The 20,273-nt window shown below is 48.3% G+C and overlaps 1 protein-coding gene across 7 annotated transcripts in view; it reads left to right on the top strand.

The window, feature by feature from the left end:
- PRDM16 (PR/SET domain 16) overlaps nt 1-15,082 on the top strand; it is a 291,081-nt gene extending 275,999 nt beyond the window's left edge. For 6 of the 7 annotated variants that reach the window (XM_069874602.1, XM_069874600.1, XM_069874599.1 and 3 more), the window contains 5 exons: nt 5,300-5,469; nt 5,966-6,140; nt 7,376-7,606; nt 8,561-8,735; nt 10,868-15,082. In XM_069874602.1, coding sequence (XP_069730703.1) covers nt 5,300-5,469; nt 5,966-6,140; nt 7,376-7,606; nt 8,561-8,735; nt 10,868-11,002 — 886 coding nt within the window. In that variant the 3' untranslated portion in view covers nt 11,003-15,082. The remainder of the gene's footprint in view (nt 1-5,299; nt 5,470-5,965; nt 6,141-7,375; nt 7,607-8,560; nt 8,736-10,867) is intronic. The other variant, XM_069874604.1, reaches the window with a different exon arrangement.
- Nucleotides 15,083-20,273: the final 5,191 nt, after the last annotated feature.

Genomic DNA, 20,273 nt, shown 5'->3' with positions numbered 1-20,273 from the left:
CAAAAATAATCAGCCTTGGCAGCTTGAAGATAGACACTTCACTTATATTTAGATGTATGCTGGCAAACGAGCGCTCTGATTTGCAGTGTTGTTCAACACTCACGTTCACCATTCATCTCAAGGACAGCTGAAGGTGCTGAATGTCTCTGAAAATCAGGCTATTTTGGAGGGCTTGCCAGGGAGTTAACTGCCTGGTCTGGCTAGAGTCTTTTTTTTTTCTTTTCCTAATGCATGTCAGAGGTGCCTGGAGTGATGGATCAAAAAGCAAAGCCCTGTAGTCTGTCTGCTTTGAAATCAAAGTTAGGGAGCGTCCTACCTTAAATCCCAAAGTTTAAAAACAGCTAACAGAGGGGGAATCCACACAGTTTTGCACGATCAGCTGGTTGTTTAAGGAAGAAGCCTGAACTGCTGTTTTCTGCTGGTTGTGGACGAGGTGATCTGATTTTTGGGCTTCACTTTGCATTGTGTCTGTGGGCAGGATTCCCCAAATCCTGCCTCGCATGTGGGGTGCTGGTCCCAGAAAGGGACTCTTGTTTGAGTGAGGGGTTTAAATCAGGATAGAACTCACAAGAAAATACATCTAAGTGTGTGTGTGTGTAGGTATATGAAGGAGCGTTTCTCATGGAGGACTGAAAGAGAATTCCTTCCCCCAGAATTTTTTCCTGGTGTTTTGCAGTCAAAAAACTTTGGTCAAAAGCGTGCCTTGGTTGATTTCTTGTTAGAATAGGTGCAAATGTGAGCAAAACTGATGAGTTAAGAGCTCACAGAAAATCAAGCAGTGTGTTTTCTGTGCTGCGAGTGAGTGCTTTGAGCATGGTCAAACAATACTAACAATTCAGACAGTTTCACTTTTGGTAGCTAATATTGTGTTTTTTCCATACACAGCCATAAGTTCACAACAAAGCTAATGGAATAGTTATTATATAAAGACAAATGCAAACAGATTTCTGGGCAACAAAAGGCCACGTGGTTGAATACATCAAATTTTTATGCTCAGTTTAATTTACGAACCCGCTCTCTCCCACACCGGGATCCCTGGTACACACGGAGACAAATGTTTTTTCATACAGAGTGATACAAAATTTTGAGTGCAGACATTAGGTAAATCAAAAATTACAAAAGCCCTCTCCAAAGCAGACATATATTTTGGACCCATTCCCCGTTCCGATTTTTTCAGCCTCGTTACTCGATATGCCCTGAATGGATCCTGTGTGCTCGCTGCACGCCCTGCTCTGACTGAAACGCTCACTCCCGGTTATTCAGAGATTGTTAGTTCAGTTTTCTTCCAAAAAAGGAGACTTGCAACTTAACAAAGGTTAGGAAAATAAAGATTTATTTGATCTGGTCGTCTCCCAGAAAGTGGCCTGTGTGGGTTTTTTTGTAATAGAGGTTTGACTTCTGGACAATGTTGCATTATAACTGCGCTCTGGAGAGTTAGTGCTGTGTTTACAGAAGAGCTTAATTATCATTGATTTTCTTTTGCTTTCAGAGAACTGAGATTTCCAACTTTTGCAGCAATAATTATTTCAAAAGCTTGATTTTAAGCACTGACTTTATGCAGGTAGAAGGAGGTTGTTTACTTTTCAGTGTTTACAGATGTCTTTCTTATAATTTTCTTCTGATTGTTGAAATGTTGGGTTTTTTTACTCTATCAGTGGTTTATATTCATCCAAATATGAATTAAAATGTCCTCAAAGTTAATACAGATGGACCAAATCTCCAAGTGTAGATCAAGAAACAGGCAGGCCAGAAAATAAGATGCTTTAGTTTTCAATTCCTGATTGTCATTGATAAGTGATGTGGTTTTTATCAAGCACTGAAACTTCCCTGGTGTCTGTGCGATTATGTATAAATTAGGAACAGCACATGAGTAATAAGGGGCCAAATTAAATCTTTTTGTAAAGGGAAAGTGCTACATCTTTTTTGAAGAGTAAGAAATACCTGGTAATGTGGTTTTTACTTTCCAAAAATCAACTGATTTTGAAACTCAAAGACAATCTGCTGTACAATGAGATTCAACTGGCTGCTTTTCACTTTTCCACACTGAATCTAGGATTCAGCAGGATGTGTTTCAGAACCAGCAGTACAAAGGGCCATCAAACTTAACTGTTTCTTTCAGAGAAATGCACGATAAGTCAGGCTTGTAAAATCACACCAGTCTTACCTGGAAGCTCAAGTGTGAAAACCAGGACTTTGCTGTCGTTCTGAGCTTACCAAGCAAAATCCAGGAGTTTTTTAGCGAAGCTCCTTCTGCTTGGAGCACAGGAACATAAGGGAGTGTTGTAGTTGTGGATTTGCTGCTTAGTTTTGTTTTCCTTCTCTGAAACCACATAAACTGTATAAAACCTGGACTGGGAACAACTAAAAGCAATGTGATTCAGCAAGACGCTGTTTTCTTCTTTCAAATGTCTGTTCCCTCCAGGATGCCATCTAATTGATTCTGGAATTACTCCTGTTGCCTGTAAGGCTGCGATTCCTCCCATAAAGATGGGCTTCCTGACGTCTGCTTTGAATTTGTTGTTCTTTAATTTCCTTTTAGGTCCCCGTGTCCTCTTATCTGCATTAGCCTGAAACTAAGAACTGCAGCTGACGTTTACCACATCATTTAGGATTAACAGAGCTCATCAAAAATATCTTCTTTCTCATTTTCTCTTTTTTTAAAATGCAGCCCTGCTGTCCCATTTGAAGTGTTACCAAATTCGCAGGCAGAGAGTGAGGAGCTCAGTTACTGATTCTTACATTGCTGGGGTTTGCTTTCTGTTTTTCCCCTTCCAGTTGCATCGTCCCAGGTATCTGAGTTCCCTCAGGCTCTGAGGGTCGCCTGCTGCTCCTCAGGGTCCCCGAGTTCCAGCTTCGGTTCATTCTTAGCTATCATTCACTCCCACTTTATATTTTTTTAGCCCATTCCGTTTTACATTAAACTGATAAGAAAGAAACTTTACTAGCATCTTGTCAGCGTGTTTACAAAGCAAATACCGCTGCTCTTGAGTTTTATTCTTCTCCTGCCTCCGTGTTCACCTCTTCCCTGCATTTAAGCTGGTTCCTCTGTCTGGGTCATTTATTTAGATTAAAACCAGCAGAGATCCAAGTACGGACCCCCCTGGGACCACAAATAACGCAGTACATCTCCCTCATCCCACCGCTCTCAGACATCAGCCACTGCTCCTTTCAAATGCCTCTCTGGTTTCTATTTTTTTAACAAGCTCTTTATCCTTTCTCCGTCCCCTAACCTGGATCCACATAGCTCATGGTCAGAGCGAGGACTTGTCAAAAGGAACTTTTCAAAGACTTCCTGAACATCTAAATAAATCGACATAAAGGGGGCCAGGTCCGTCTTTCTCCTGCGTGCGAGCGCTGCCTTTGAAGTGACGGGGGCTGCTGGTGTGAGTAACGCAGGTGAGACCCCGCAGCCCCGATGCCCTCGTTGTGCCACGCACAAGGCCAACAGGAATAAGAGTTTGCCTTAGACTTTCTAAGTCTTCTAAAGTGGTAGAAAAAAGCTGCTGAAGCCTGGAAGCTCCTGGAGGAGCAGCAAGAGCTTCATTGGTTGCTGGCAGATAGGAGGAGAATAAGAGCTGGAAATCTGTGCATGTTTAATTCTCAGCACATAAACTGTGCTTGCTCTCACTGATGTTTGAGTAACATCTTGCTTTCTTTAGTTGTTCAATTCATGTTTCTAGAAGAAATGGAAAAGAAAAGCTTTTGAAGGCTGGTCTAAAAACAGGTTTTGCTTTCTTCCTAGGTTAATCACAATAAAGGCTCATTATTTGAAATATCTTTATTCTTTTTGGTGATTTAACAGTAGGAGATTTAGAGGTGGACATGGAACCAGTAAACATTCATTGAGAGAGTGTTTTATAAATGTATCTGCTATTTCAAAAAATAATATCAATTTATTTTCAGAGGCCAAATAAAAATCACAGCTGTAGCACATCTGGAAATTGTGCGTGTATTTCACAGCAATAGAATTTTTTTACACTCGCAACTCCTTCCTGCAGCTGAACCCGTTGTATTGGTAGGACATAATTCTACGTGCTTAGTGTCAAGGCAAACCCAGCGTCAAACAGGCAGAAGATGAGTTCCGTGCGGCCTCTCTGTGTAACGAAGGTACAGAAATGCTCCACCATCTTCACGCCCTGTCAAACCAAAGCTCAGCTCGGGCAAGTTTTGCTCTGTGAGAGGAGCACGGAGCGGTTCTGCCAAAGCTTACGGGTTGTCCCGTTCTTAGGAGGGCGCAGGAGCGGGTTTACGTTGTCCCCTCAGGGTGCAGGATTTGCAGCAGGGAGAGGATTCTACTTCTCGTGGGGCTTGGAAGTTGAGCCATGAGCAAAGCGGCTTTGTGGAGGTAGAAGTGAGTCTTTACAGGGAGACTTCCAAGAGGAATGGGATTTTGCGTCGAGCTCTCCACCGTGGCTCGAAGCTGCCCTCTGCAGTGCAGCGCGTTCTCCTCTGGAGCTGAGGGATGGAGAGAGCCTGCTTCCCAGAGCTCGGGCTTGATGAGCCTGGATTTATCTGGGGGCAATCTGAATCCAGAGAGAGGGGGGTGGCAGCTTTGAACGAGCTCCCAGCACCTCTACCGTGGGTCCTGCAGAGGTTCATTTCAAAGAGGGAACATTTCTTTGCTCAGCAGTTTCCTGAAACATCCTGGCTTGGCTCCTCACATTCCACATTTTTTCATCCTAAACCAGATATTCTCCACATCGGAGTAAATCTTGTCCTGCTTGGAAACCATGGTGTGTTTCTTGGGAGCTATTGTGCTGTAATAACAACCACAATTACCTTTAAGGGCGCCCTGTGCTGCCTGCATCTCGAGTACCACATGGAATGTCACAAATAAATCTGGAGTTTTCTGGATGTCCCCATAACCGTGCCATGTAGGGGCATGCTAGCTAGTTGAACATTTTATATGTTCAACCTCCCTTCTTTCTTCTCCTTCTGTCTCCTTCTTCCTCCCTCCACAGCCACATTTCACCCACTTCCCCTACAAAACAAGAAAGGTGGAAGAAATAAATTCACCTTTCTTATTTTTACGGTGATGGGTAGAAAAGTAATTATTTTGTTTAAAATCCTTATTTGTTTGGACGGCTCACTTTTTAATTAATCCTAATCCTTTTCTTTGTGTTCCTTGAATAACAATAATATCAGATTTGTCTGGAATGATTAATGCCTTGCGCTTCCCAGGTCCTCAGCTGTGTAAAGATTTATAGACCAACATTTTCTGGTTTTCTGATAGTCAGATTTTTCTTCCTCTTTTTTTCCCCTCACGTTGCACTCTTTGGCATTTGCTTCTATTTTTCAGGTGTAAATACTGTGACAGGTCATTCAGCATTTCCTCCAACCTCCAGCGGCATGTTCGAAACATCCATAACAAGGAGAAGCCATTCAAATGTCACCTGTGTAACCGATGCTTTGGGCAGCAGACCAACTTGGACCGACATCTTAAGAAACACGAACACGAGAACGTTCCAGGTAGGAAGGGGCGTTACTGTGTGGTTCTCCTGGGGCATGGGAGGGAAAAGACGCTGTGGTCTGGTCTCTCTGGTCAAGCTCTACCAAGGGTTTTCAGCCTGAAATGCATTTCTAGGTATGTGAGAGGTTCAAGAAGATAAATAGACTTTGCCTAAAGATAAAAACCAAAGGAAGAAATCTCTGTGCAGAAGCCAACTATGTGATTTCCCAGCCTAGGGAAAAACAGCTATTGAAAAGTTATGGGTGGTGGTTCTCAAATTGTACAAACCATCCATAAATGCTAACTATCACCTGTATTTCTGTCTGTAGTTTAAGTGTGGAAAACACGAGCGTCCTTTGGCAGCTTTGGTCTGTGAGATTTCTCTTAGATACTAAAACATTAAGATATAGCGAGTGGATTGTTGGGGAGTGTTCCTCCTTTATTTTTCCTGTTAATAACAGCTTTGGTGATAGCTGATTGTTTCCCCTGTTCTCTTTTCTCATTTCTCTCACCCAGTGAGCCAGCACTCCGGAGTCATCACAAACCACCTTGGGACCAGTGCCTCTTCCCCCAACTCAGAATCAGACAACCATGCACTTTTAGATGAAAAAGAAGATTCATATTTCTCCGAAATCAGAAATTTTATTGCAAATAGTGAGATGAATCAAGCATCAACTTTAGCAGATAAAAGGTAGACAAGCAAATGCAATAATCTGGTGACGTGTATTGTTAACGTGGTTGAAAGACCAGGCAGCCTCTGTCCTGCAGCACAGATTTTAAATTCCCCAGAGAGAAATGAAACAGTTTGGAAGGAAAATGCATCCAGCTTCAATTCAGAAGGTGACTTAAGTTAGGAGGGCTGAGACCAGAGCCACAAATGGTTGGAGATACGGCTGCATCTGGTGGGAGCAACCCCTGGAGCACGTGTCAAGGGGAGCTGCGCTAGGAGAAAGCAGACGGGCTGCTGCCATCGGCTCCAGGGCCGTAGCTGGGAGAAATGACAGTTTATTCTCTAGATAAAGATGTGATTGTTGAACCCTCACCTTCTGCTGTGAAACCCCGTGTTCCATCATGGGTCAGAACTGGTTAAGGGAACTGGACTCACCTGCTTTTCTGGTCTATTTGTTTTAAATTTATCTGTATCACCAGCCTTATTTTGACAGGGTGATATTTCCCCTGCTGCTAGCCTGGTTTCACAAACAGCTGTTTAATGCCAGTACTTTAAGGTTTAAATCCAAAATGTAAGAATGAGAAATCCACACGAGGATGTCATCCACGTAAAGAGCAGTAAGAGGTGTGGGATGTAAGGACATAAAATCTTTGGTGAAGGTGTCGATCTTACTTTCTGTCACTTGGTGGCATCCTGTTGGGTTCCAAGTCCACAGCGCTGGTGTTCTCACTCTTGTTCTCTTACTGTAGTGTGAACCTGCTGGTTTTGTGAAGTCTGCTAGGGGCATCAATAGCAAAAGTGAGATGAGAGCGAATTTAGGCTGGGTGTTTGATGACACCGTGAGGAAGCCTCCTCCTGGTTGCTGGAAGGGAAATTGTTAGAACACAACAACACAGAGGAAGAGGAGAGCCACTTGTCCCACAGGCGTTGTATTTTAAGTGATGGAAAACTATTATTTCAATCCAGAATAGACAAAATCCTACTTTGAGAAGCATTGGGGCTGTATATGCTTGATGTGCTTATGAGCCCCTAAGATACTGGGAAGGCTGATTTTTAAATGTCTGAAATGTGTCAGGTTTCCTTTTCCTTGCAGTTGAAATAATATGTGTATGTACATCAATATGTCTCTGTATTTATACCTATGTATAAAACTATCAGAATTTTGCTGTGCAGTGAAATTCAATGACTTATGCATTTGGCATCTTTTCTTTTTTCCTTTTCTTACTTCTTCCTGCCTCCTTGACGAAATATTTCAGGCCAGAAATCCAGGATATCGATGGCAATTCCCAGTGTCATGGATTAGCAAATGAGAAAACAGAAGATGTGGACGATGAAGATGAGGAACTGGAAGAGGAGGATGATGACAGCCTGACAGGGAAGTCACAGGATGAAACAGTATCGCCCACTGCAGAGCCCCGAGGAGCATTTGAGGACGAGGAAGATGAAGAGCCCACGTCTCTCACCATGAGCTTTGACCACACCCGAAGGTGAGGTGGGCCACTGCCTTTGAGAAGTCAGACGGGGATCAGGCTTCTGACCCTGTGTCAGTGGTAGATTGTGAGCACTGTTGTTTTATTTTTTCAAGCCATGTGTCATGCCTCCAGCATTCACTTGAGAGATTCCATTTTCACCATGGTGGGGGACACGAAAGAATTGGACTGCAAGGAGAATCTATAATAATGCGTATGTCCAAGCCTTGAGATGTTTCTGTCAGGAGAACAGTTAGTCCAACACAGAAATCAGCATTTTCAGGGTACCACAATTCAGTCGATAAAATACTGTGTGAGGAGCGGCTGAAGTCACTAGGTCTGTTCAGCCTGGAGAAAAGGAGACTGAGGGGAGACCTCGTTGCGGTCTGCAGCTTCCTCACAAGGGGAGGAGGAGCAGGGGCTGATCTCTTCTTTCTGACCCTAGAGAACAGCAGGAAGAGGTACCAGGGGAGGGTTAGGTTGGACATAAGGAGAAGGTTCTTCCCCCAGAGGGTTCTGGAACACTGGAGCAGCTCCCAGGGAAGCAGTTACAGCGCTGAGCCAGACAATATTCCAGAAGCGTTTTGACAATGCCCTCAGCCCCACGGTGAGAATGCTGGGGTGTCCTGTGCAGGACAGGAGTTGGACTGGATGATCCCTGTGGGCCCCTTCCAACTCAGGACATTCTATGATACTATGAGCAGAAGAGCAAAGTGAATTGTAGCCACACTGAATCACAAATATCCCTAGCACCAATGCTTGTTTGTGCACAGCCATACTTTCCACTTTTTCTTTGCTCCTTGCGTTTTGTGTCGTTTTCGTGTTTGTCCGTCTGTCCGTTCACGCATGTGGCTTGTGAGACCCCCATGGAATGTGCATGCAGGCACTGGGTTAGAACACTCACGTCGGCTCGATGTGAATGGTGAGATGAGCTAACAAGAGGTCAACCCCTTCCCCTGGTCATTGGTACAGGTGTATTGAGGAGGACGAAGCCGGCTTGTTAGATTTGGAGCAGATGCCGAATTTTGGGAAGGGGCTGGATCTTCGCAAAGCAGCCGAGGAAGCATTTGAAGTTAAAGATGTGTTTAATTCCACCTTAGACTCTGAGACAATAAAACAGACTCTGTACAGGCAGGCTAAAAACCAGGTAGGTACACGACAGACCATTGTATCTAGCTTGCTGCCAGCGTGTACGGTAGGATTAGCCAGCAGCTGGCCCCCTTTAGCTAGAGCTTATTTCCCCTTGCAGGGAGCAGGAACTCTGACTGTCACGCATGAATCCTACGTGAACCGGGTTGCAACTAAACTGAAATAGAGAAGAAAGAGAGTGGTCACCAGATCAATTTATCGTTTAGCCTGAGCTGTGAGAACATACTTGCATAGAAAGATAGAGGCATCTGTCTGTTTTTATCTGTCTGCATAAATGTTTTTATAACTATTGTTTATTTATACTTTGGGATGGGTCTTCAGTTGGTTTATACTAAAAAACTCCGGGTTTGGCCTGCAGGAACATAAAGTCCCTGGGTTGGATTGTAAATGTGTAACAGACAATAAATAGTATTTGCAGCACCTGCAGTCCAGCCAGTCCAGAGGACTCTCTCCTTTTTTCTCCTTGATTTCTAAAATCAAACCATAAAATGGGAATCTACCCTGTGAGCCAGACCAGTTCAGGCCCCCCAAGAAAATAGGTTGCCCAGAGCAGTGGTGGCTGCCCCATCCCTGGAGGGGTTCAAGATCAGGCTGGATGAGGCTTGGAGCCTCTGATCCAGTGGGAGGTGGGACTGGATGGGCTTTGAGGTCCCTTCAAACCCGAACCGTTCTGTGATTCTGTAGGACACAGCGTTCTCCGGGTGAAACTAATTGAAACACAAGCCACTTGCCTGACTTACGTGTGTCTTGTTACTAACATGGCAAATGTACTAACTATTTAGGAACAGCTTTCTTGTTTAAAATCTGTACCACGCTGTTAGGTCTGGCCTGTGCTTGGACTGGAGGGGGTGGATTTTTGTGTTTTTGAATCAATTTTAGAGTGTATGAGATACAGGACTGGTTACGCTTAAATCACAAGTAACTTAAATAATGCGAACCATCTCTTCTGCAGGAAATGTAACAGTAAAACATTTGTGTGAGCAGCACAACCTCCTCTGTGGCTGTTTTTAAGCCATCTGAGATGTGTCCATGTCTGTATGCTACAAAGCTGCACCTCCTCCACCTACAGCCCTTGGGTGTGTGGGCTTGACACGTAGATCTGACTCTCAGCATTTCAGGAGGAAAGGCTGAAGTTGGGTAACTCCTTAGCATTGTCACCGTTATAGCTGTGTTCCTGAGGGTCCTGCTGTACCGAGCGTTGCACTGGTGTCCCAGATGATGTATGGTTCTTGTCTGTTGTCCTTCAGATGCTTGTGGGTGGAGGTGTTCAAGGCCAGGTTGGATGGGGCTTGGAGCCCCTGATCCAGTGGGAGGTGTCCCTGCCCAGGGCAGGGGTGGGACTGGATGGGCTTGGAGGTCCCTTCCAGTCCAACCCCTTCTATGATAGAAAGGCATCTGAGACAAGCAGTCTTGGAGAGGGAGAGCATCGAGGTCACAAAGAAGCAAGCAGATTGGTATCTATACCAATTCTCTAGAAAACAGAAGTCCAGATGCATTTTTCCCAGTAGACATTTCAGCCGTTTCACTGCAGCAATAAGTCTACCCTAATCTACCCCGACAAGAACGTGCGAGCAACCTAGTAATGCCGAGCAATGAGCATTTCATGCCCGTGTTCCTAAATACCCAGTGCAGGTTCCTCCAGGCCCTGGTGTGCTCACACACAGGAGCGAGTCAGGATGGCCGGGCCACAGCTGGCATGGGCATTGCTGCACCATTTCTGGGGTCCCGGCCTCGCTTTGCCACTTGCTTCTCTGTAGGAATCCTTTTTTTTTATGAAGAAAACAAAGTAATTGGCATACTGTGTGTAGCCGTTTTCCCCCGAGAGCAGAGCCTAGAACATGGTGTGGGTTTGTGTCCAAGTGCAGAGCTGGCGTAGAAAGGGTTTGGTCCTACAAAAGCCTTTCCTGACTAACCCTAGAGCTACCTACAAATGCTGTGGCAGATCTGAGTAGTGGGAGCGCTGGGTATCATCCCAGCATGTGGACGTAAATGTAGCCCTACTGGCAAAGCTCTTGGCCCAGGCCTGTGTTTCCTGCGTGGTGAGATGGTGCTGGGCCTCACGCGGTTTGTTACAGCCTGTCCTGCGTGTGTATTCACACGTGTCCTCTGCATTGCTCTTCTCTCCCGCAGGCTTATGCAATGATGCTGTCCCTGTCTGAGAACGCTCCCCTCCACGCGTCCTCCCAGAACTCTCTGGGTGCTTGGTTGGACATGGCAGGAGCAGCTTCAGAGTCGGGGACCTTTAACCCCATCAACCACCTCTGAGAGGTCACCAAGGCACTGGCCACAGTCCAAGCGAGGAGGCGGTGGTGCTGCAATTATCCTAGCAAAAATCCTAGCAAGCAGAAGACGGATGAGAGGGCCTCAGGGAGTCGTCTGGACTTTTGGCTGAGAAGGAAACCTGTCACATCTGACCTACAAGCCCTGCGTTTTTATCTCTCCAGAGTTTTAATTTCTAATTTATCAGAACGAAGCTCTCCAAACCCTGATGTAGCCCTAGGATTTCACAGTCTATAGGAATAGCACGAGCAAGACACGAATTGCAACCGTGCAATCAGATGTTGCCCCTCACCTTACCGAACAGTATCACTGAGCCTGTGAAGCCTGCGTGTAATGAAAGCTTGAAACCATCTAGTAGCGTTTCCTTTCGATTCAGCTCAATAGTGAAGTAAGAAGGAAAGAGAAGCCGGGGATGACCTATCCCTGGTGCAATTCTGACACAGCCACTGGAGTTCTACCAGGGAAGGGTAAATTCAACCCATTTAATTGACTCCTCCAAAGAATTTGAAGTCCTGTGCTCCCACGTCCTACCCTTTCTTCCCACCAGAGCGCACTGGCACAGGGCAGAGCTTCCCCGACATGAGCCGTGCTGCCTGCAGTCACGCTTTTACACCACATACAGGGTCCTGGTTGGGCAATCCTCACCTTGGAGCATTGTGGAGGTTGGGGTTATCCATGCGTCATGCGAATTTGTGGTTCAGAGTCATCTGCTGTGCCCTGAGTGCCCTCTGGCTGTGTCTGCGCTGCCCAGTTCAGAGTGTTTTCCATCTCTGCTCGTGCCTGCGCCTGGACTCGAAGCATCCTGAGCATTTTGGGAGAAGCCCAGCTCAGCGGATCCACTGGGGGGTTGGTGGCTCTCTGCCCTGCCTGCCTCACCACCGACCTGCTGGAAGCGCTTGGGCTTTCCCAGTCGGAGACGTCCCGGGGTGAGCTCTGGAGAGGCGTAGCTGGGTGTGTGGAAGCGAGGATGAGTCTCACCTTGAGAAGGGAGATTCAGGCGCATCTGATTTACCTCGCAGGGTTTTTTTAGAGTGGCATCCTTTCCGTGGTGATGGTATCTGGGAATTGTGACAGAGATTTCTGACTGGTGCCATTGTTTCGGTATGCTGGGTGGTTGCTGGTCATTGCACGCTGCTAATTGGCCTATAATTTTAAGCATGAAAATTAAAATTTCCTTGCTTCAGCAACCTCAGGGGTGCAGCCCACAGCGCACAGCTAAGAATCAAATTGCCTCTCTGACTCTAAAATTACTCAAAGATATTTTATGAGTGATTTTAAATTGCTTCAAAGTCTCATCTTCTTTACTGATCCGAAACAGCCCCCAGAAATGTCGTGATGTTTGCGCTGTTCTATGGTCGTTTACACTCTGCTGTTGTAGCAGGGATTTTGCAGGTCCAGAATAGTTGAGAAAGCAGTTAGACCTTGCAAAGAATAGCATTGGCTGCACAGATAAAGTTTAGACTGTGAGACTGAGGAGTCTGTGACAGTGCAGTGCAGAGAAACACCACAGCGAAGCCTCATTCCAGCAGGCTAAAGCGAAGGAAATAGCTACTTAAATAAAGCAGAGGTTGTGTTAGGGATGGTACCTTTGCAATTTGCTCTCTGCATCCAAGAGCACACGCAAGGCTGTTTTTAGATAGCTCAGACTGTCCAAGGAGAAAAGCGTGTAGGGTAGCTTTGGTACAGGAGGAACAGAAGGTAAATGAGCAGCATCAGCCTGTTTTCCAAGACAATTTACCCTTCCTTTTTGGTTTTCCACAATGCCCTGTGAAAGTGCCCAAGGCTCTGAGACCAACGGTCAGTGTAACCCGAACTGCTTCAGATATTTGCACAAAGCTCATGGGTAGATAGATCCCGAGAGCTGACAACGTCAAAAGAAAACAGGCTCTAAGAAGGATGGGACGTCCCCGTCCCAGCACATCTGCCTCTGCCGCTGCTGCAGTTCAGCCCTGCCAGGCGCTTGGCCTTTAAATTATTCCTACAGGGGCCAACTGAAAATAATAAAAGAATTGTTTCTTTTCCTGATGGAATTTATTTTAATCTGTATATAACTTGTAATTTTTTGCTAATTCTTTTCTTATTTTATTTCTTCCTTAACAGTATTTTTTGCATTAGATACCATTCTTGTGAAGAAATAATGTTAATATAAGTCTGTAGTGAAGGACCAAAATTGTGTAATTAAGGTTGTATGTTGTATGATTGGTAACCAGGGAGTAGGAAGATGTTGTCCATGTGCCAAATGACCCTGCCTGACCCTGCCAGTCTTGCTACCGACTCTCCAGACAATCATATGTTTTGTTACATTTGCCTTTAAGTGACCATTGCACCAGGCGCAGGTTCCTATTTCTTTCCTTGGCCGGGTGGGAAGTGCCCGCAGCCTCGACCAGCGAGCGAGTGGCCCCTCGCTGGGGCCAGACGAAGACCTGGGAGCTGGTGGGTGCAGCCGGGGGGCCCGAAAGCGATGCCACCATGCCCACAAGCAATGCCACCATGCTGCATATCCCACCAGCAGCTCCAGTGGGACTGAGGAGCAGAGCTGGGGGACGCGTTGTCTTTCCTGGGTGGGAGCAGCCAACAGAGCCGAGAGGAGACGACCTGGCAGAGCTGCAGCAGCGTTGGATCGGTGGTGGACTCGCCCTTGGCATCAGCGGGGTCACACGCCTGTGCCCTGCCCCGGGGAAGCCTCCATCCTGCGAGCCCTGACCTGTAGGCAGCTGCCTTACCGCCCAGCGCACACAGAGACTCGTCCAGCGAGCGCTCCAGGGCCAGGGGCTCATCGCTGCCAACACAACCTAGAAGAGCACTCGCCCTGATGGGACCGGCCAGCCCTGCGGGTTCCCAGGTCCTGCTCCAGGAGAGCACAGAAACAGCCTGGAATTAAGCATCGAGGGAGATGGATCCTGTCCTGACACAGCATCAGAGCCTGAGCTGAGCTCCGTGGCTCCTGGCAGCTGCTGGGACCAAACCATCCATCCGAGCAACAAACCGCAGCGCCACCCGCCTTGTTGGAACAAGACCTGTGGGTGATAGTAAGTGTTCGCGCGTTCCAACCCGATGCTGCGCTCACTGTTGATGCAATCTTTGAAGAGCTCAGCATCGCACTCCTCAGCACGAGGAGCTGCCGGAGCAGCAGTGAGCCGGGCTTTGAGGCGTGAGCCAAGCACTGAGAAATGCAGATGTTTCTGTGGGGGTTTATTTGGGACGTTCGTGGTCTTCCCTTCAGCGTCTCAGCCCTCCTGTCCCTCCTGTTGTTTGTCGGCAGCTCTAACCCGCCTGAGCTCGTGCAGGGCTCCGCGTGTGACGCGGTGCTGGCTAGGGACAGGGAGTACAATCCAGCCATGGATTAAGGACATGAAAAAGAGAGGTTTTAAAATCATGAAATGATTTTTTTCTTTTCATATTCCCTAATCCAGTTTTCTTCCCGTTGTAGCTAGCGTCTCTGTTGTAGGACCTCCCGACTCCTCTAATTTAGCACTGATTACAAGTTTTATTTTTTCCGTAGGTAAATAAAGAGAAAGCCTCACTGAATCGCTATTTATCTTATAGCTTTCATTCAATTGCACTTAAAAAGCATTGCAGCTCATAGCAGATGTTTAGGTTTTGATTTGCTGTTTGTAGACAGAAGCAACCCCTTGTTTTGAAGGATGTTTCCCAAGAGGCGTGCGTGTTGGGGAAGGTTCTGCCACCGGAGCAGCCCTTGCTTCCCAGTGGGGTCCCTTTAGCTTGGATGAGGCACGGAGCTGTCGTGCTTAAGGCCAGGTGACAGGGACACGTTGCGCTCGGGAACCGGGATGCTGGCGCGATGCAGCAAGGTGTGGGTTGCAGTGACTGGCACGTGGCCCTGCCGTTTGCTGGGAAGCCGGGGCACCACTCGAGGCAGGATTTAAACCAAGAATCTTTGTGTAGGATCTCTCTATTTAAAGTATTTTTACATCTCATAGCCTTATTGCCACAACAGCGAGGAAGTGGGAACAGAAGAAGCCCTGTGAATGTTTTGTATACCTGGATAAGGTTGACTGCTCCGGGCTGCTGAAGCGAAGCTGCACCCACAAGGGTCCTTGCATCCACAGATGGATCTTTCTGCCCAAGCTAGTTCTGGGGCAGGAATCAGGACTGAGGTCTGTGTGTTCCCTCCTCTCCCCTGGCTGGGGTTTTGCTGCGGCTGGTGCAGACGGTGCCAGATTCTCCCGCAGGGCGTGCTGGGCACATGCGGGCAGGGGAGAGGAGGGAACACACACACCTCAGTCCTGATTCCTCCCCCAGAACTAGCTCTGGGTGCTCGCCTTTAGAACACAGCTCCTGGCAGCCCCGTCCTGCACCTCTCGCGTGGCAGCAGAACCCTGCTCGGCAGGAGCAGCCGAGTGCCAGCAGCAAAGCCAAACCACACGGGGCCAAACGGCAGGACAAGCAGCCAGGTTCGCTCAACCACATTCCAGGACAAAACACAGCGCTTGGTTCCTGTTTTGCTTAAACCAGACTAGTGGCAGCTTTCTCTTTCTCCCTAATCAGCACTTAGACTCTCTCTCTTGAAAACAGCTTCTTTTCCACTTCATACGAAGCGTTTCGAAAAGCACTTGCACATGACGCGAACGTGTTTAGACTCTAAGCATCAAAGCACTGGATCGTGAGCCCCCTCCCCTCCGCCGCCTTCGATCTACTGACTTACATTCGAGTTTTACGTGCTGTATAGTGTGTGTGTGTGTGCGGCGGGGAAGGGGGAGAGCACCACGGGGTAGGAACCTGCCCGATGGAAACGGGGCAGGGAGCAACGCAGCGCGCTCGGCAAAACCCTCCGCTCCTCGGCGATGGTCAGTAGTGGTTTCACAAAGCCATGAACCTTTTTCTCTGTAGTGTTGAGTGATACTGTGATTAAAACATTATTGAATGATTCCAAGGTTCTTTTTCTCTGTCCTTAACTCTTGTTACCACTTTGGGAAAAAAAAAAAAAAAGAATGAAAAAGAAAAAAAAAATAAGGCAGCTTTGATTTCCGAATGTGCAATTCACACGTGAACAAAGTAATTCTGAACATCAGCCTCAATGTATTCTACAGTCTCGTTGCTCTCTTTGGAGCAAGGGACGTTTTGCCCTGATGTCATTTCCAGCCTGCAGAAGATGTAATTTAAAACATATATATATTGTGCTTGCAAGAATCATAAATCTGTGCATCCTATGTCATTCCTTTTCCCATTGTTACAATACAGATATGATTTAGGGTTCGGTTGTGTTTTTTTTTTTCCTTTAGAACTGTATAGTGTTTTTTTAAATCAATTGTAAATGTCTGGTTTTCATATAATGTTTAAAAAACATTGAGAAAGAGGATGGTGCTTGTTCCATATCATTCTTGATTGTATATTGCTTCTGTTATGTTTATAAGTAAACTGTGCATGACTTGTGTTTAGCGGTCATTATGGTGTCTGTTTGTGAAATTTTTATTAAAAAGAAACAAATTCCGTAGATGCACTTATTGTATATGTGACTAGATTGTGCGTCCGGGGCTAGAAGCCTCCAACTGCCAAGGAAGAGAAAAAGAAAAAAAAAGAAGTGTTGGCAGTTATTAATTAATATGAAATCGCTTTGTTTGGGAGCATAATGAAATAAAAAGATATGAAGTGTAGAAAATAATGAAGAAAAAGCGATTTTACAAATTTCATTTTGATGCTTGTGATAAAAGACAAATGTACTTGTGTAGAGAAATTCCTTTAAAATAATGAATAGAAAAAGCTGATTTTGAGGTTAATGCTGTAGAATAGGAATGTATACCAAATGTAATCTTTCCAATGCTACAATGAATTTATACATGAGATTGATATGCAATAAACCTGTGTGCTTTTATAAGCGATGGTCCTGTGGGCTTTCTTTCTTGAGACGATGCCAGGAAGCGTTGCTGCAGAAGGAACAAAAGGTAAATGAGTGGCACATAGCAGCGTGTTTTGATGGATTCCTCCTCACTTCACCAACAGGTCAGACGTGAAGGGAATGGAACAGGAATAGGGGCTCGGACAGGAGTGTTTGGAGGGGGTTCAGTAGGAAGAACCAGTCTGACAAAAAATTAGATTTTGGAGTTCTTACAGGCAGCAAAAATAGCAACTTTTACTCCTCCTCTATCCAAGCACCTTGTTCAGGTACAGAAGGAAGCCAGTCCTCGCCGTCCCTGGGGCTCGCCCAGCAGTACGTCCTCTCGGAGAGCAGCAAGTGCCCCCTGCCCTTTGGTTTTCCAGGATAAGGAGCTGACGTCCAGGGAGGCGAGGGCCGAGGCAGCACCTGGGCAGTCGCCTTCTCACGAGGACACCTACACCGTGACAGACCCAGAGCCGGCAGAACAGTCCCTGGAATGGAATAACATGGCATAATGCTAACGAGCCTCACCGCCTCTACCTGAACAGCCATCTGATATTTGATGTGCTTGGTTTGTAATACTTAAAAACAGCTTCAAAAAAATTAACTGATGGGACACCTCTCCTTGCTGCTTAGGTCTGGAAGGAGCAGGCGGTGATATGGAGCCATGCCTGCATCCCGCTGAGGGGATGCATCGTTCTCAGGGAAGGGCGAGAACATTCTGGGGTGGGGGAAACAGGTTAGGACAAAGAATTGGTGAGCTTTCTAAAAATGTCAGGAATATTTCCTTTCACATGCGAGCTGAGAGTCAGCCACAGCTCGAATGATAGCGGTCAGGTGTTTCAGCAGGGGCTCTGGGAGCAAAAATGACTTGAAAGCAAGGTCTTTGAACTAACAACATGCATTACAAAACCGATGAATGGTCTCCACTTCAAGAAGTCATTCATTGTGATCAAATGATGGTATCCTACATACAGCATAATAGCCCTTCCCCGGTGTTTGCCAAGGAAGGGTTTCAGTCTCTGCTGAACTCTTGAGTAGAAACCTCTGCTCCTCTGCAACGCTGGCAACCTTTCTCCTTATTAGACCCAGAGGGAAATGAAAAAAAAAAAAATCTATTGGATGAGAAAGCTCTGATAATGGAGTGATTGTCAGGCAGGCCTTGGAGAGAAGAGAACAGAGCCTTTTGAGAGAATATTGCTGACAAGTGGACTTTGTCATCCAGAAAGCACTTGAGATTCACCATAAACGAGCGAGAGAAAGGCTCCATTTGTAGGGAGGGGAAAATCAGAGCAGGGGGCAAAAGAGAAGGTCAGGGAAGAGTCTGTTCCCAGTAAACACACAGAACCCGTTGAGCCTGGCTTTACTGAGCAGCTGCAGAACTGAGTGGCCATCAACAGCCTGACCCTTAGATCCTCTTATGCCAGCAGCTGCACCTCCCAGCAGAGGCTGTGTGGTACCAAAGCATCACAGATGGGCGCCTCATGGACCTGGAGAGTGATCTTGTTTCACCATGGAAGTCGTAAGTTGCTCCAACAGTCTGTATGTGAGGAGCAGTCCCCGGCCTGCTGGACCTCAGTGTGTGTGGTGCTGGTCAGACCCTGAGGAAAGTCACAGGTGTGGTCATTTAATAAATTCATGGAATGGTTTGTGTTGGAAGAGACCTCAGAGCTCATCCAATTCCACCCCCTGCCGTGGGCCGGGACACCTCCCACCGGATCAGGGGCTCCAAGCCCCATCCAGCCTGGCCTTGAACCCCTCCAGGGATGGGGCAGCCACCCCTGCTCTGGGCAACCTGGGCCAGGGCCTCCCTGCCCTCACAGGGAAACATTTCTCCCTAAGATCTCATCTCAATCTTCTCTCTTTCAGCTCCAACCCATTTCCCCTCATCCTCTCCCTGCCCTCCACAGCTTTCCTGGAGCCCCTTTCACCACTGGAACCAGGTCTCCCCCCCTTACACGATGACCCCTGGTGACCCATAGCCTTCAACGACCCTCCAGCCCGGCTCCCAGCTGGTTCTCCCCACTCCTCTCGGTCCCTACCCATTCCCCCCTCACCCCTCCATTCCCTGTTTTCTCCCCCATTTCCAGCAGGTTCTCCTGCCCCGGCTCCTCCTCAGCCCCTCTCCAGTTTCCTCCCAGTTTCTGGGCGCTTTCTCCCCATCCCCAGCCCAGTTTCTCTCCGTTCTCAGCCCCGCTGCTGCCTGGTTCTCTGCCTCAGTTTCTCCTCAGCCTCTTCCCAGTCTCCAGCCCCGTCCCCAGCTCTGCTGCTCCCCAGTTTGTCCCCGTTCCCAGCCCCGCTCCTGCTCCGGTTCCAGCCCCGGTTCTCCCGCCGCCCCGCCCCGTTCCCAGCCCCGCCCCTCTCAGGCTCCTCCCGTCCCGCCCCCATTTCTCGCCGCTCTGTTTCCGTCTCTCTCGTCCTTTTCACGCTCCCGGTGCTTCTCCCGGTCTCCCTCCCGGCCCCGGGGGCTCCGTGGGGCTCTGTGGGGCTCCGAGTGCGCGCTCGGCGGCGGCTCCGTGCGGCGAGGAGCGGGTGAGGCGCTTCCCGGGGCCCTGGGGGCTCGGGGCGGGCACGGGAGGCGTCTTCGCCCCGGGGAAGGAGGGAGAAGTGGGGCCGGGGCGGCTCCGGGGCCGCGAACCCCCTGGGCTGCTCCCCGGGGCTGGGCTGCTCCCCGGGGCTCGGCTGCTCCCGCTCGGCTCCGCCCGGGGGCTCCGCGGGGCTCGGGGGGGAGGCGTGAGGCGCCCCGGGAGAGGCTTCGCTGAGCTCTTGTCTCTGGCAGAGCCCCCGCTGTGACGGGAAAGCCCTGAGAGAGGCCCGAGCTCCCTCAGCCGCGAGGCCGAGCACGATCTGCTGCAGGGATCGGCCCCTCGGGCTCCCTCAGGCCCGGCGCGGGTGCCCTGGAGCCAGGCCCCGGGGCAGGGGCAGCAGCTGCGTGTGCTTGAGGAGCATTCTGAGCCGCTAAACAAGCTGTGAGTGGCTAATTCTGCGGCTGGGGGTGTCCTGGGGCTCTCCAGCCCTGGCTGGGACGCAGGTTCCTATCCAGCTCCTTGTGATGCCTGTGGAGTGGCACTAGCTAAGGGCCCCAGGCTCTTGGGGGTGAGAGGTGTGGGGCTGAGCAAACCCCCTGAGGTGCCTCCTGCGTGCCCTGCCTGCTCCCTGGGGCTCAGCTGCCTCCCTCTCATCTCTGCCCAGAGCTGCCTGTGGGGTTCAGGAGCCTCCAGCCTGTCCCCTGTGCGGCCTGAGTGAGGAGAAGGGGTAGTGAGAGTATTGTGAGCGTGTCCGTGTGGGCTCTGCCCGCGTACAGCGCCCTGGGAAAGGGAAGGTGGTTCCCGTGCTGTCCTGACACTCCTCGTGAAGCATAAATTCTCTCTCTCTTGCTAAGAGAAGGTATTCAGCCATTTGCCTGTCTGTCTTACGCAG

The sequence above is a fragment of the Phaenicophaeus curvirostris genome, chromosome 22 (genome assembly GCF_032191515.1).
Source record: "Phaenicophaeus curvirostris isolate KB17595 chromosome 22, BPBGC_Pcur_1.0, whole genome shotgun sequence".
Lineage (NCBI taxonomy): Eukaryota > Metazoa > Chordata > Aves > Cuculiformes > Cuculidae > Phaenicophaeus > Phaenicophaeus curvirostris.
The sequence above is the reverse complement of the archived record's forward strand: the minus strand, read 5'-3'. Positions and strand labels throughout refer to the sequence as shown.